Source organism: Suricata suricatta, chromosome 2 (assembly GCF_006229205.1).
Source record: "Suricata suricatta isolate VVHF042 chromosome 2, meerkat_22Aug2017_6uvM2_HiC, whole genome shotgun sequence".
Taxonomy (NCBI): Eukaryota; Metazoa; Chordata; class Mammalia; order Carnivora; family Herpestidae; genus Suricata; species Suricata suricatta.
The window spans coordinates 150,523,320-150,535,600 of NC_043701.1; the positions used below are offsets into that span (position 1 = coordinate 150,523,320).

The 12,281-nt window shown below is 40.6% G+C and overlaps 1 protein-coding gene across 1 annotated transcript in view; it reads right to left on the reverse strand.

Annotated features, from left to right (window-relative positions):
* Positions 1-236: 236 nt before the first annotated feature.
* SLC16A12 (solute carrier family 16 member 12) overlaps positions 237-12,281 on the reverse strand; it is a 24,004-nt gene continuing 11,959 nt past the window's right edge. The window contains 4 exon segments of the mRNA XM_029916174.1: positions 237-3,255; positions 6,439-6,698; positions 8,642-9,221; positions 11,020-11,163. Of these exon segments, the coding sequence (XP_029772034.1) occupies positions 2,993-3,255; positions 6,439-6,698; positions 8,642-9,221; positions 11,020-11,163 (1,247 nt within the window). The 3' untranslated portion in view covers positions 237-2,992.

The following is a 12,281-nucleotide window of genomic DNA, read 5'->3' on the forward strand; positions in this document are numbered from 1 at the left end:
CATGACTCTGGGAATGCAGAAGGTGGAATTCTCTTTTGGGAAAAAGTAAGCTTCCCAACCTTTTCCCTCTCCCTGCTACACACACATAAATGCTCCTAAAGAGAGCCTGGATCAATAGACAGCAAATAAACCACAGAGCCTGTAAGTAGTGGTCTTGCTAGAACCAGACTCTTGGGAAAACTCTTGGAAATTTCCATTCTAGAATCTTCCTATCTATACGAATTGGTAGACTGAAGCATAATCCAAAGAGTTTTTATTTTCCCAAGGGAAGGCCTGTTTCCAAGTGGTTCTTTGAACACAGATAGAGAGATAACCCAGGTAGGCACAAGAGGAAGGAGGCAGGGGCCAGCATCAGATAGATTCCTTGCTTTACCGGATTTCACTGGGAGGCAGCAAAGTGCAGTGGGCACGTGGTGCCCCAGTTTCCACATCTATCAAATGGCAATAATAAAGGTTAGTATGGGGATTATATAACACAGTGCATAGGAAGGGGTTAGCACAATAGCTAATACATTGAAAACACTCAATAAACGGGTTTGGCTTTTGTAAATAATTTGATTGTTTACCACATCTTTATACGCCAGCTACATTTTGCATAATCCAGAAAAGTTCACTCACCATTCAATTCAAACCCCTGTACAGGGAAAAATGTTTTTCCAAACACAAATATAAACTTATTTTATTATGCTTTTGAAATAAGAAAATATGAGCATAAATGTCTGATCTATTAGTAAAATCACAATCTGAGAATAAAAGGCCCAATGGTACAGTGTATCAATAGAAGTTAGTTTCTTTGCTTTTCTAGTCAGTCAATTTCAAACTAGAGCTCGCAGTGATATAAAGAAATATTTAAGATGTAGAATCAGCCTACCACAATCTTATTCTTGATTCCACAGAACATATCATTCCCATGAATCTCTCCCTTTTGAAATAAACACACAGACCTTAACAGTAAAATTTTGTGGAGATGACAGTGGTAGAGTCTAAGATCTACATTTTCCTGGCTGATTTTCTAAAACTGTACTCCCAATGGGAAAGTAAAGAACAAATTAATACATGTAGAAAGAAATACAATACTTAGGAAAAATTATACTGCATGATGGGAGAAATAACATTTTACTATGGCCGCTAGGAAAAAATATGTCTAGGAATACTTAGAAATATTTATATTTCAAAAAATCTTTAAGCTTGAAGATTTAAGAAATGATATCTAGTGTAAAGTGCTATTCCAAACACACAGAAGTTCATCGTAACTTTGACTTTTTATAGATACTTTCCAAGTATTGTTTTTAGATTGCAAATGACATAGCAAATGGGTTCAAAACTAAATTCTTGAGCTAAGTAAAAAGATAACAGGCAACATTCAAATTTATCTTTGGAAAACAGCAATGGAATATTAGTTTTCTTCCATTAAATCAAGTCAGTATTTCATTTTGAAAGCAATGCATTAATATGTAATTTTGTGAAATAATCCAGTTATAGGCAAAGACTCTTGCTGAACATGCTTAGTCAACCTAGGATCCTCTTCAGTGCTGGCTGGGCATTTGTGAGACCGCCTGAGGGATTCAATGGCCTTCAGGGTAAAAATATTTCTTTGAGGTTGAGATTTAAAAATTTTCAATAATTAAAATCCCTTTCCAATTGTGTAACATGCTCCTAATTTATAGGTATGACATGATGTGGTGACTCAGGGCTATCATTCTGTGGATTTAAAGTGGCTGGAGACAAGCTGGAGGCTCTGGCCTTTCTCTTCTCTCTGATACCCTCCCTCTGAAGAGTCAGAAATTATCCCAAACTATAGGAAAATAGAGTACTTGAGAACGAGTAAACTATTCTAATCCAATGAGTGAAGGTTTGTGAGAGAGTTCTTTGAGCTGTAAATCACACCACTAGCCTTCTTAACCTTCCCCCACCTCCTCTGAACAAAGCTCTAATGAGTGAGAGCACTAGGATGCTGAGGTCAACCCCTGAAGCCTTCTCATTCATCTGGAGAGGCCCAGCAGGTTCTAATGATTACCCATAAGGCGATAAAGGGCAGTGGACACTGGAACAGGAATTAACACGGGCAGGAAGGAGTCTCACCTTTAGAATATCTCTAGAGCAATGTTTTTCAGGCAAACCTCTCAAGTTCCGTTTTGGGTAATGAGGAACCTAAATGTCTGATCTGAAAAGAAAACTCCCATCAGAGACCTGCTGATTTGAGAATTCAATTCCTGCCCCGTTGGAATACTGCCAACATTTTTCAGTTACTAACAGGAATGTGTGTGCAATTTCAATAAAAGCTTGTTTCTAAAGATAAAAAGGGGACGTGTTGGTGTTAACATTTCAGGTAAGACTGAGGAATCACCCTTGTGACTTGGTGTATTCTGCTGAATTCAGTATAAGTGATAGGAATAGAGGTGAGTGCCGGGTCAGAGGTGAGGGGCTCAGTCTTAGGAAGAAAGCTTTCATTGGAGGTGGGGTGGGGATGAAGATGCCAACTCTTTCTCACAGTGGAGTTTCTCATTAGGGCTTTAAACAGAGTTGTTGAAGAATACTTTAGATTCTTCAAAGGCAGCGATTAATATAGACCCCCTTCTCCAGAAAAGCATAAAGTAAGCTCACCTACATGTCATTGTTTCTGTTTACCTTCTAACTGAGGAAGATGGAGGGCCAGAGAGTTTGGGACAAAGCTTCCCAATGTCCTCTGCTTTGGTCATGCTTTGAAATTACCCCCTACTACAACTAATTGTATCAGCGATGTCCCAACATTCTCCATGGAGTGATGCTCATTGCCTGAAAGATGTGAGTTCGATTGTGAGCACAAATCCCAAATGAGGAAACTCTGAGCCAGTCCAACTTGCTTTTTCCCCTGTAAACGTGTTAATAAAACAACAATAATAATTTCCTTGGAAGGCAGTGCTTCTGCCAAAATAAGATGCTTCAGAGACACATACAATCTGGTGGTCCCACCTCTCTCAGCCCTGAAGATTCCTAGGCTCAAGGACATTGGTCATGTGGGGCTGTAACCAGGCACTGGGACAGCGACAGAGTCCTCATCCTTGTGATCTAACTCTCTCGCTACAGAATAAGCCACTGATCCGTTGGTCCATAGCTGCAGCTTGGGATCAGACTCCTTGGCCAGCAACCGCAGCTGGGTTTTTTTCATCTTCTTTACAAGTCTAGCAAAGCCAAGCAAGACAGAACTAAATATCATTGAGAATCCACAGAGCAGAAATGCTGCAGTGTAGCTGCCCGTCGTATCCACAAGCCATCCTGTAAACAAGCAACAGCGAAATTACATTGTTGAGTTGACAAGTCAATTATTTACCTACTCTCAAAACTAATCACTAAAAAAATATTTATTTATTTTTGAGAAACAGAGGGAGGGAGACAGAGCATGAGCAGGGAAGAGACAGAGAGAGGCACAGAATCCTAAGCAGGCTCCAGGCTCTGAGCTGTCAGCACAGAGCCCAATGCAGGGCTTGAACCCAAGAACTGTGAGATCATGACCTGGGCCAAAGTTGGACACTTAACCAGCTAAGGCAGCCAGGTGCCCCAAATCTAATCCTCTTTAAGGATAAGAACAATAGATTGCTAGCACCACCATTATAATTTTGACATGAAAGCAGATCTAAAAATATGGTGCAGTAACTGAAAATGCATTCTGTTGTCTAGGAAAAGTTCTAAAATAGATTGTCGTCGCTATGTAAAGTGCTTGGAAGAGTGTCCCATTCTTAGTAATCACACAATAAATATTATTAATCCCAGAAAATATGTTAGAAAAGATAAAAATAGCATCAGTCAAATTTTTGATGTTGGGATCATTTATCTCTGGTGTTAAGAGAATATAATTATACCAAATGCTGATAGTATTCCCAGAACCCACATACTGTCTATCTTGAGTGACATTAACATGTTCTTGGATAAAGAAGAATCCAAATTTTTGGCTGGATCCAGTCATTGTACCCCATACAGTGAAAATCAGAACTTTGGGCCATCTTCGATGTGGCCAATGCAAACTTCACAAGGTATCATTCTGCAATCATGGCTTTTTTTTTCTTTATCTCATTTTGCAACAAATTAATCTCAATATCTATTCTAAGTTTTGAGGAGAACCAAGGCATATGATATGCAAAATGTGGGCCACAATGATCAGAGAATCAATGGAATCAAACTAGACCTTGGCAAACAATTATTTTGTGATTTAAAACTTTTTTTAAAAACTCCTTTAAACTTGTATGTCAAGAAAATCCACTGGGAAAACATATGATTTTTCCTTTCACCCACTTCAATTCATTAGTCAAAAGCAGTATGTAGAAATTGTTATAAGGCCCACAAAGTTTCCTGTAATCCAAACTGCTCTCAAATATTTTAGTTATCCTGTGATTTGCTTATGCATTTCTAAAGTACCAAACAGAAGAGACTGAGTAGAGAGTTGTCATTTTAATGGTAATTAAATAAGAGAAGTATTACGGTAAGAATTTACACCCTAATCCTCCAATGCATGGCAATGAGAATGTCTGATTTGCCAAATGAAGGCCATGGATCAAAAAAAGGATCAAGGAATCCCAATTTCATTTGTGCATGATGATTTTTTTAACAGAATTACACTGCTCCCCCCAAGGCTGGTAAACACAAAAATTGGCTATTAAGGGAGGATGTGGGGACATTTTGGGGGCAGTTTCCAGAAATGAAGCATTAAAAATACAGTCTTCTATCACAGAATTTAAACTGGCCAGGAACTAAAAAAAATTTTTTTTCATGTTTATCTTTTTTTGAGAGAGAGAGAGAGAGAGAGAGAGAGAGAGACAGAGCTTGAGCAGGGGAGGGCAGAAAGAGAGGGAGATATAGAATCTGAAGCAGACTCCAGACTCCAAGCTGTCAACACAGAGCCTAACGGGGGGCTTGAACCCACAAACCATGAGATCATGAGCTGAGCTAAACTCAGACGCTTAACTGACTGAGCCACCCAGGCGCCCCTGACCAGGAATTTTTATCTGCAACTGTGAAGCAGCCACAGTTTCCCCTAGGTTGCTGCTTTAGCAATGGCTGGGGTTCAGGAAATCATTCTAAACTGTTTATTCACAGCAGCAGCTAAAGCAGAGATCCTGCCTTCTTCAAAAAATTCCCCTTTCCTTCTACGCAAATGTTTGGCTCGTTTCTTTTGTGCCTGTCTTCAGAGATCTCCACTCTCTTGGTTTTAGTTTAGGCAAGTAATAATCAAAACCGATTACTCTCGATCTTTGATGTACATGAGCATCACAGGCAACCTGGTTGAGGATGTAGATTCCCGGAAGGATTCAGATCACAATGAGAGGATCAAGGAATCTGCATTTTTAACAAGTGCCCCAGGGGCTTATGATGCAGGGGGTCCCATGACCTCACCTTGAGAAACACTGGTCTAGTCCACTTACTCTAGGAAGAAGGGAGGGATTCTGACCTGTTTGCTGCTATGGTACTGCCAAAAACAATGTGGTGTACACAAGCAAGAAATATTTGTTGAGGTACTTGTTTAATTAGCTTTAAATTTCGATAGCATTTTATAGTTCACAAAACATTCTAGATGCTTTATCTCATGATCCTCAAATCTTTAAATCCAAATCTGGCCTCCCTCTAAAGCTTGGATTTCATCCTTAAACAGCTCTGTTGGATATTTTATTGGGTGTTTCAGATATCTGACTATTTCTAAACCTTTAATTCTTTTTTCTGGCAAAGCCACTTTTTCCAACTTCCTCATTTCTTTCAACCATGCCATTATTTTCTAGGTTACCTTTGAGTTTTCTCCCTTCCTTCACCCTCACATGCTAACTTCAGTTGATATTTTTCCCAAAATTTCCTCCTTGGCCCCAGAGTTCATTCCATTTGGTTCAGGCCTTTATCAGTTTGCTCCTGAACTATCAGAATGGAATCCTAGCTGCTTCTCCCCTAAAATACCAGATCAATTGCTAGATTGTATTTTCTAAACTATATTCTTTACCACATTACCCCTTTGCACAGAAACTGTAATACTATCCATAGTCTCTAAGAATACAGGGCCCCTTTGGCTGGCACTCAAGACACTCCACTATGACACCCACTTACCATTTCAGCCTCACGCCCACTATCCCCAAGTGGAATCTTATATTCCCTCCAGACCTCCCTCGGAATATGCCTGACTTATTTATAAGTCTCAACAGCTGCTCCATTCCATTGCTCCTATCATTAATGTGGAATGGAATCAAGACCCTAGTTTTGGACTTTTTCTTTCCAAGTAGGCTAAAGTCCCCACTTGGTTGGAAGAAAATGATAAAGCAAGGATATAAGTGAGACCATGATACTTGGATGACTCGTGAATCCCTTTCTCTCTCACTCTTCCCAACCTAATTTCCAGTACTCATTGTCTGTGTGTGAGTTGACGGTTTTCACATCAGTATGACAAACAGAAGAGGTGTTTGGGGGATCTCTCTGGAAACTTACCTGCGATGGGTGGGCTCACCAAGTATGGCACTGCATGAAGGAAGTACACCACACCGAGCGCTGATGACAAAGACGTGGTCCCTACTATTTCTGCAGTCACTACTGGGATCAGAGTCACGTAGGCACCATCAAAGTAGCCAAAGGTACAAGAGAAAGGCACAAGCAGGGGAAGACTTTGAAGCATCGGGAGGCAGAGATAGCAGAGCCCATCCAGTCCCACGGCAAAGAGGTAGCAGACATACCGGTAATTCTTCAGGCACCTGTGGATTTGAAGACCAAGAATGAGTGCAGAATGCACAGCTTCTATCAAAGAGCTTTAGAACCATGGCCACGCAGTGATAACCACTGCAGTTATTTATAGAGAAGGCTTCCCGTGGCTTGTTATCTGTGTTATCTACCCATCTCTCGTTTGGTATAGAAAAACACAAGAATTCCTCTTCCCAGGAAACACGGTGTGGCACAAAATATGCTCTAAAATTAGAAAGGCAGAAGTTTGAATCCGTTTCTATCGCTTACTAACTGCTTAACTCTAATCTCAATTTCTTTAAGTTGTGTAATGGGAAGGTTATCTATCTCATACAGTTACCCTAAGGATAGTTGTTAAATAACATGTCGAGTATCAGGAGACTAATATTTTTAGCAGTCTATCACATTAGATGCTTTCAGATATGTCATCCATGGGTATTCTGTTATATCATATATGGTCAACAATCCATGTTATACAAGGAAGAAGCTGGAATATGAAGACATTAAAATTATTTACCAGAGATTATGTCAGTCTTGTACTCGGACTAAGTCTTATTTCAAGACCTCCCCAGTGGTACTTCATTACATTTTCCGTCTTTAGCTCCAAACGCATCATCAATACCAGTTATTTCAAAGACTCAATATAAATCAGCACCAACTGTGTGTGCTTTACATATGTTTTTCAACCCACAGTCTCATTTGAGCCTCACAAAATGCTAAGAGGTCAAGAGAAAAATACTGCATTGGCCTGTTTTACAGATGAAAATCCTCGGAGATCTGAGGGGCAGTGATTTTCCCTAGGTCACAGGGACAGGAAAGGGCACAGCCAGCACAAGAACTTAGGTCTCCTATATCCCTGAGTAGAGATGCCTCTATCAAACCTACACTGGGCTGCTTCTTGTTGTGTCAACTGTCAAGATAGATACCCCAGCTCTCTCTGCTTTTCCTTAACCATTAAATTTTCAAAATTAATTTTAAATATTATATTCATAGCACTGGAGAATGGACGTTGAACCCCGAGTAAGTACCAAAGACATAATATATGAGAAGTTACATGGTGATTGTCTCCCAGGTCATATCTCAAATGTGAAGAGAATTCTGAGTATCTTGCTCCCTTCAATCTAAGTAAGTATTAGCTTAAGAAACTACTTAGTAGATTTCTCATAACTTGGGTTTCTATGCCTAAAATCATACCAAAAGTATTTGCTATCTGCACTGTCAAACACAAATATGTGCTTATAAATAATGTGTTATTATTGCATCTGATCTCCCTACCTGAATTCTGTTTCTCTCTCCATTCCCAGCTGGCCTCTGTGTTTGTTTGTTTGTTTTTTAGGTTTTTGTTTGTTGTTTTTTTTTTTAATCTAAAACCACAACACCCAGCATGTGCACTGACTTGACTTAGGATGAAATGAAACTACAGAACTTGTAGTTACCACAGGTTTCTGCAATTTACACATACCTACTATCCTGAATTATTTAGAACAGAGATTGGCAAACTATGGCCAACTCTAGATCACCACCTGTATTTGCACTATCTGTGAACTAAGAAGGGTTTTCTCTTTTTTGAGTAGTTGGGAGGCGGGGAATCAAAAGAACAGTATTATTTCAAAATTATTTGGGAAATTAACATTTCAGTGTTCACAGTAAGGTCCTCCTGGAACATAGCCACTCTCATTTCTTCACATATTGTCTATAGCTGTTTTGTGCTACAACAGCAGAACTGAATACTTGTGATCATATGACCCACAGAGCCAAAAATGTTTACTATCTACCTCTTTCCGGGAAATAGTTTCTACCGTTAACTAGCAGAACCAGCAGGGGGGTTGCCTTCAGATACTGAAAACTCATTAACATCACTCTGGTATAGGTTTTTTACAGGGTAAGGGGATGGTGGGGGGGACTCAAAGCTGAGACTCCCCTGGTAGGGCGCCGACTGTGGTTTCACGGATTTTACCTTCTGTCAGTTAGCCATCCAAATGTGATATTGCCAATAATGTCAATCACCCCGAGAATGGACATAAGGAAGGCAGCTTGCTGGTGACTCACTCCGACACTCAGAGCATAAGGTACCAAGTACACGAAGAGAGGGCTGCAGCCGTAAGCCATAAACAGAACAGAGATGGCTAACACAACGAAGTCTGACATCAGTAAAAAACTGTATTCCTGCTGCAAAGAGCAACAGAGGCAGGTCTGCACCCATTTTTTAGTCAAAGTTGAACAGGGAGACACTCGCTTAAAGTCTTGTTTCTGAGTTCTACAGATGTGGTCCTGCTCTGGAGTTGTATGGTCCTCTTTAAGAGTAATAGGCCGCATCAAGGCGCCGCAAACACAGAGATTCAGAACGAAGCCCCCAAGAATGAGTAATGCTCCCCGCCAGGAAAACTGTTCAATAAGGAGCTGAACCACCGGAGCCAGAATGAAGGTGCCAATGCCACTTCCTGACATGGCGATCCCGTAAGCAAGGGCCTTCCGTCTGCTGAAATATTTGCCAACCATGGCAATAGCTGGAGAGTAACAAAGTGCAAATCCGAGACCTATGGATGAAGAGAAGTCTATGAGTGCTGGTCCACTGCAAACAGCCGATGAAACAAAATATCTCAGAATACATTTATTTGGGTTAAAGAGAATCTGTTCTTCTGTCAAACGCTTTTAAAATTACTTTCTACACCAAACTGAAGAGTCTGACCAGTCATTCACAGTCCTGTATGTACAGGACTTTCTTTTTTGAAGAAAACCTTAAAAAATATGGCTTCTTAAAATGAAATGAAGAGCGTAAAAACCATTACACAAAGTGAATTTGAATGAAATAGAAAATCAGGATAAATGCTGACCCAAGAAACTTATTCTCCCCACCCAATACCTCTTTTTATCTTAAATTATCCAGAGGATTACTTCAACTCTTCACTGCTTATGAAAATACAACTCCAATAATCTGGACCACGCTAGAATTTGGGTTTAAATAGCATATATGATCCCATGAAAAGTTCCAGAATAATTTCATATAATTGGGAAACTTTGCACCAACTTTATACATGAACACAGCATGTATACATAGGAACCTGAACATATTCCTTAAAGTCAGCAGAAAGCCTCTTCAAGATTTCCAGCTTCTATTCCTTTTAAGTCAAGAAAATCTGAGGAGTCTAAAACCTTGAACTCACGGCATCTTAATGGAAAAACAGAACCACCTTCAGCTCCTATTCCGATCTGCATTGCCAGGTGGCCAATGATCCTGATTTGCCTGGACTGGTGGGTTTCCTGGATATGATATTTTCAGTGCTAAGACCAGGGCACTCCTTGGTAAACTGGGATGACTGGACACCCTAGCAGTTGGGCCCTTCTTGGGGTTACATGGGACAGGTACCTTTTTTTTTTTTTTTTTTAGCAGACAGAGCCAGATTTATAAAATCACTTTGGGTCTATGTCCTTCATTGACCAGATGATGCTACCCCTATGGCCCAGACTGAGTTAGTGCTATTCCATATCCCTCTGAGTGATGGGGCAAAATGCCCCTCCAGTGCCACCAACTGACCCCACCTTGATGCTATGCAGTCCCCTTAGGTGTGATTAATGGAATGCACATAGATTACTTCTCTTCTTGCAGGGCTCATTATAATTCTGAAAAGTATTCTTCCAGCACACTGAGAGAGAATGTATAATGTAAAAATCTTCACAATAAGGGACTTTCTTTTTAAATTGCAAAACTCCCATTTATTGGATGATGATCCTCACTATAAAGCAGGGACGACTCAGGTTGAGCACAGATAATATTTTTGTGTCTTGGCAAAGATGTTGGGAGAATGATGACTGCTGAAAATTAATGTTGCCCTGACTAATATCTCATTGCTTCTGAGTGAATCTCAGCCATCCACTGCTGCCAGAGGGTAAGCCAGCAGTTACTTATGTCATGTGGCAGAATTCAAGTGGTGACACATTTTCATTACAGGAGTGCAATCAATTGCATTCCAGCTATTTAACGGCTAGGTAGGTAGGCATAAGCTAGGTCAACTAAATTATGCATCTATAGGGCACCTGAGTGGCTCAGTCAGTTGGGCATCTGACTTTGGATCAGGTCATGATCTCATGGCTTGTGAGTTCGAGCCCCACGTTGGGCTCTGTGCTGACAGCTCATAAGCTGAAACCTGCTTTGGATTCTGTGTCTTCTTCTCTCTCTGCCCCTCCCCCATTCATATGCTCTGTCTTTCTCCTTCAAAAATACACATTAAAAATTTAAATTATGCATCTAACACAATGACTGTTTTATGGATTACAGTTCTGTGCTTGACAACATCTGAAGGGGGCAGGGAGACAAGTGGTATGAAGCGCCCTTACCTGTAAGAACTCCCAGAGTGAGGTAGAGATGCTTCAGGCTGGTGGCAAATGAGCTGAGGATGAGACCAGTGGATGCAAGCAAGCCACCCAGCATGATTCCCACTTGACAGGATAAATGGTTACTGACAACACTCCCAAGTGGAGCTTCAAAAACAATAATAAATAGGTTCAACAGAGAAGCCTTTGAGGACACTGTGAAAAGGCTGTGGTGTTGCATTAATAGAGCAGAGAATGATTGACCTTTACAGCATCAAGCCCGTCCCGCTCATTCTACATATTTGGAAACTGAGGAGAGAAGAAATGACTTGTCCATGGTCATGCAGAGAACAAGTAGCAAAGCTGGAATTAGGATTGATTCTGCTGACTTGCCTCTCCGTGTCCCCTCCGTTTCTCCATTCTATTATAGTCACAATTCCATGGCTTGAGGGTGCTTTTAAAATAGTGAATCAGCTCTTTATTTAAACTGCTTGTCACTTACACAGGGATGTATCTTGTGTGTTTCATATAGTATTAATCATGCACCATTAGCAACAATTATGACAGTAACTCGTAGGGAAAGAAAGTGGGCAACACTGTGTGGCCAGTAATGTTATGCAGGAAAAGGCCAAGGAAAGAGACCATTCCACAGTAAGGTACTGTTTTTAGGCTTTAGGAAACCCTGTGGATAAGAAAGCAAAACCCAGAAAATCCAGGAAAATGTCTCACATCTGTAGTGACATTTTGGTTGGCCTCACTTTATTTGTGGTTTAATAATGTGTTATAATTGTGTCACCTCCCAGGTTTATAGCATATGAACTAAAGCTGGAATAGACCAAGGAGAAATGGAAGTTCAGAAGAATGTGACATGCCCAAGATCACCAAGAAGTATAGCTCAGGGAACCTGACACCAAGTTCAGGGTTATTTCGCCCTGTTACTCTGTCTCCTTGGGCCTCCCCGAATGATGACAGGGGAGGTGTGGGGAAAGCCTGAGAATTCTTTCTATGGAACAACTCATGCTGAGACCAGTATTCCTTGTAAGAAGATCAGAAGAGCAAGTTCTCTGGGTATCTGTGGAGTACAATTTTGTACTGATCAGGTTGAAACTGGGGCCTGACTCCAATGTATGTGATAGAACCAGTCACTGCCTGACGTCTCCTGTCTAATTAAATCAGTGGCTGTATGTATATATAATCTCTGGAGAACAGGAAGAAGCAAATCTCCTGCGAATATATCTAATTCTCCAGGCTGCTGCTGCTATGGCTATTGGAAAGCAATAAAATTT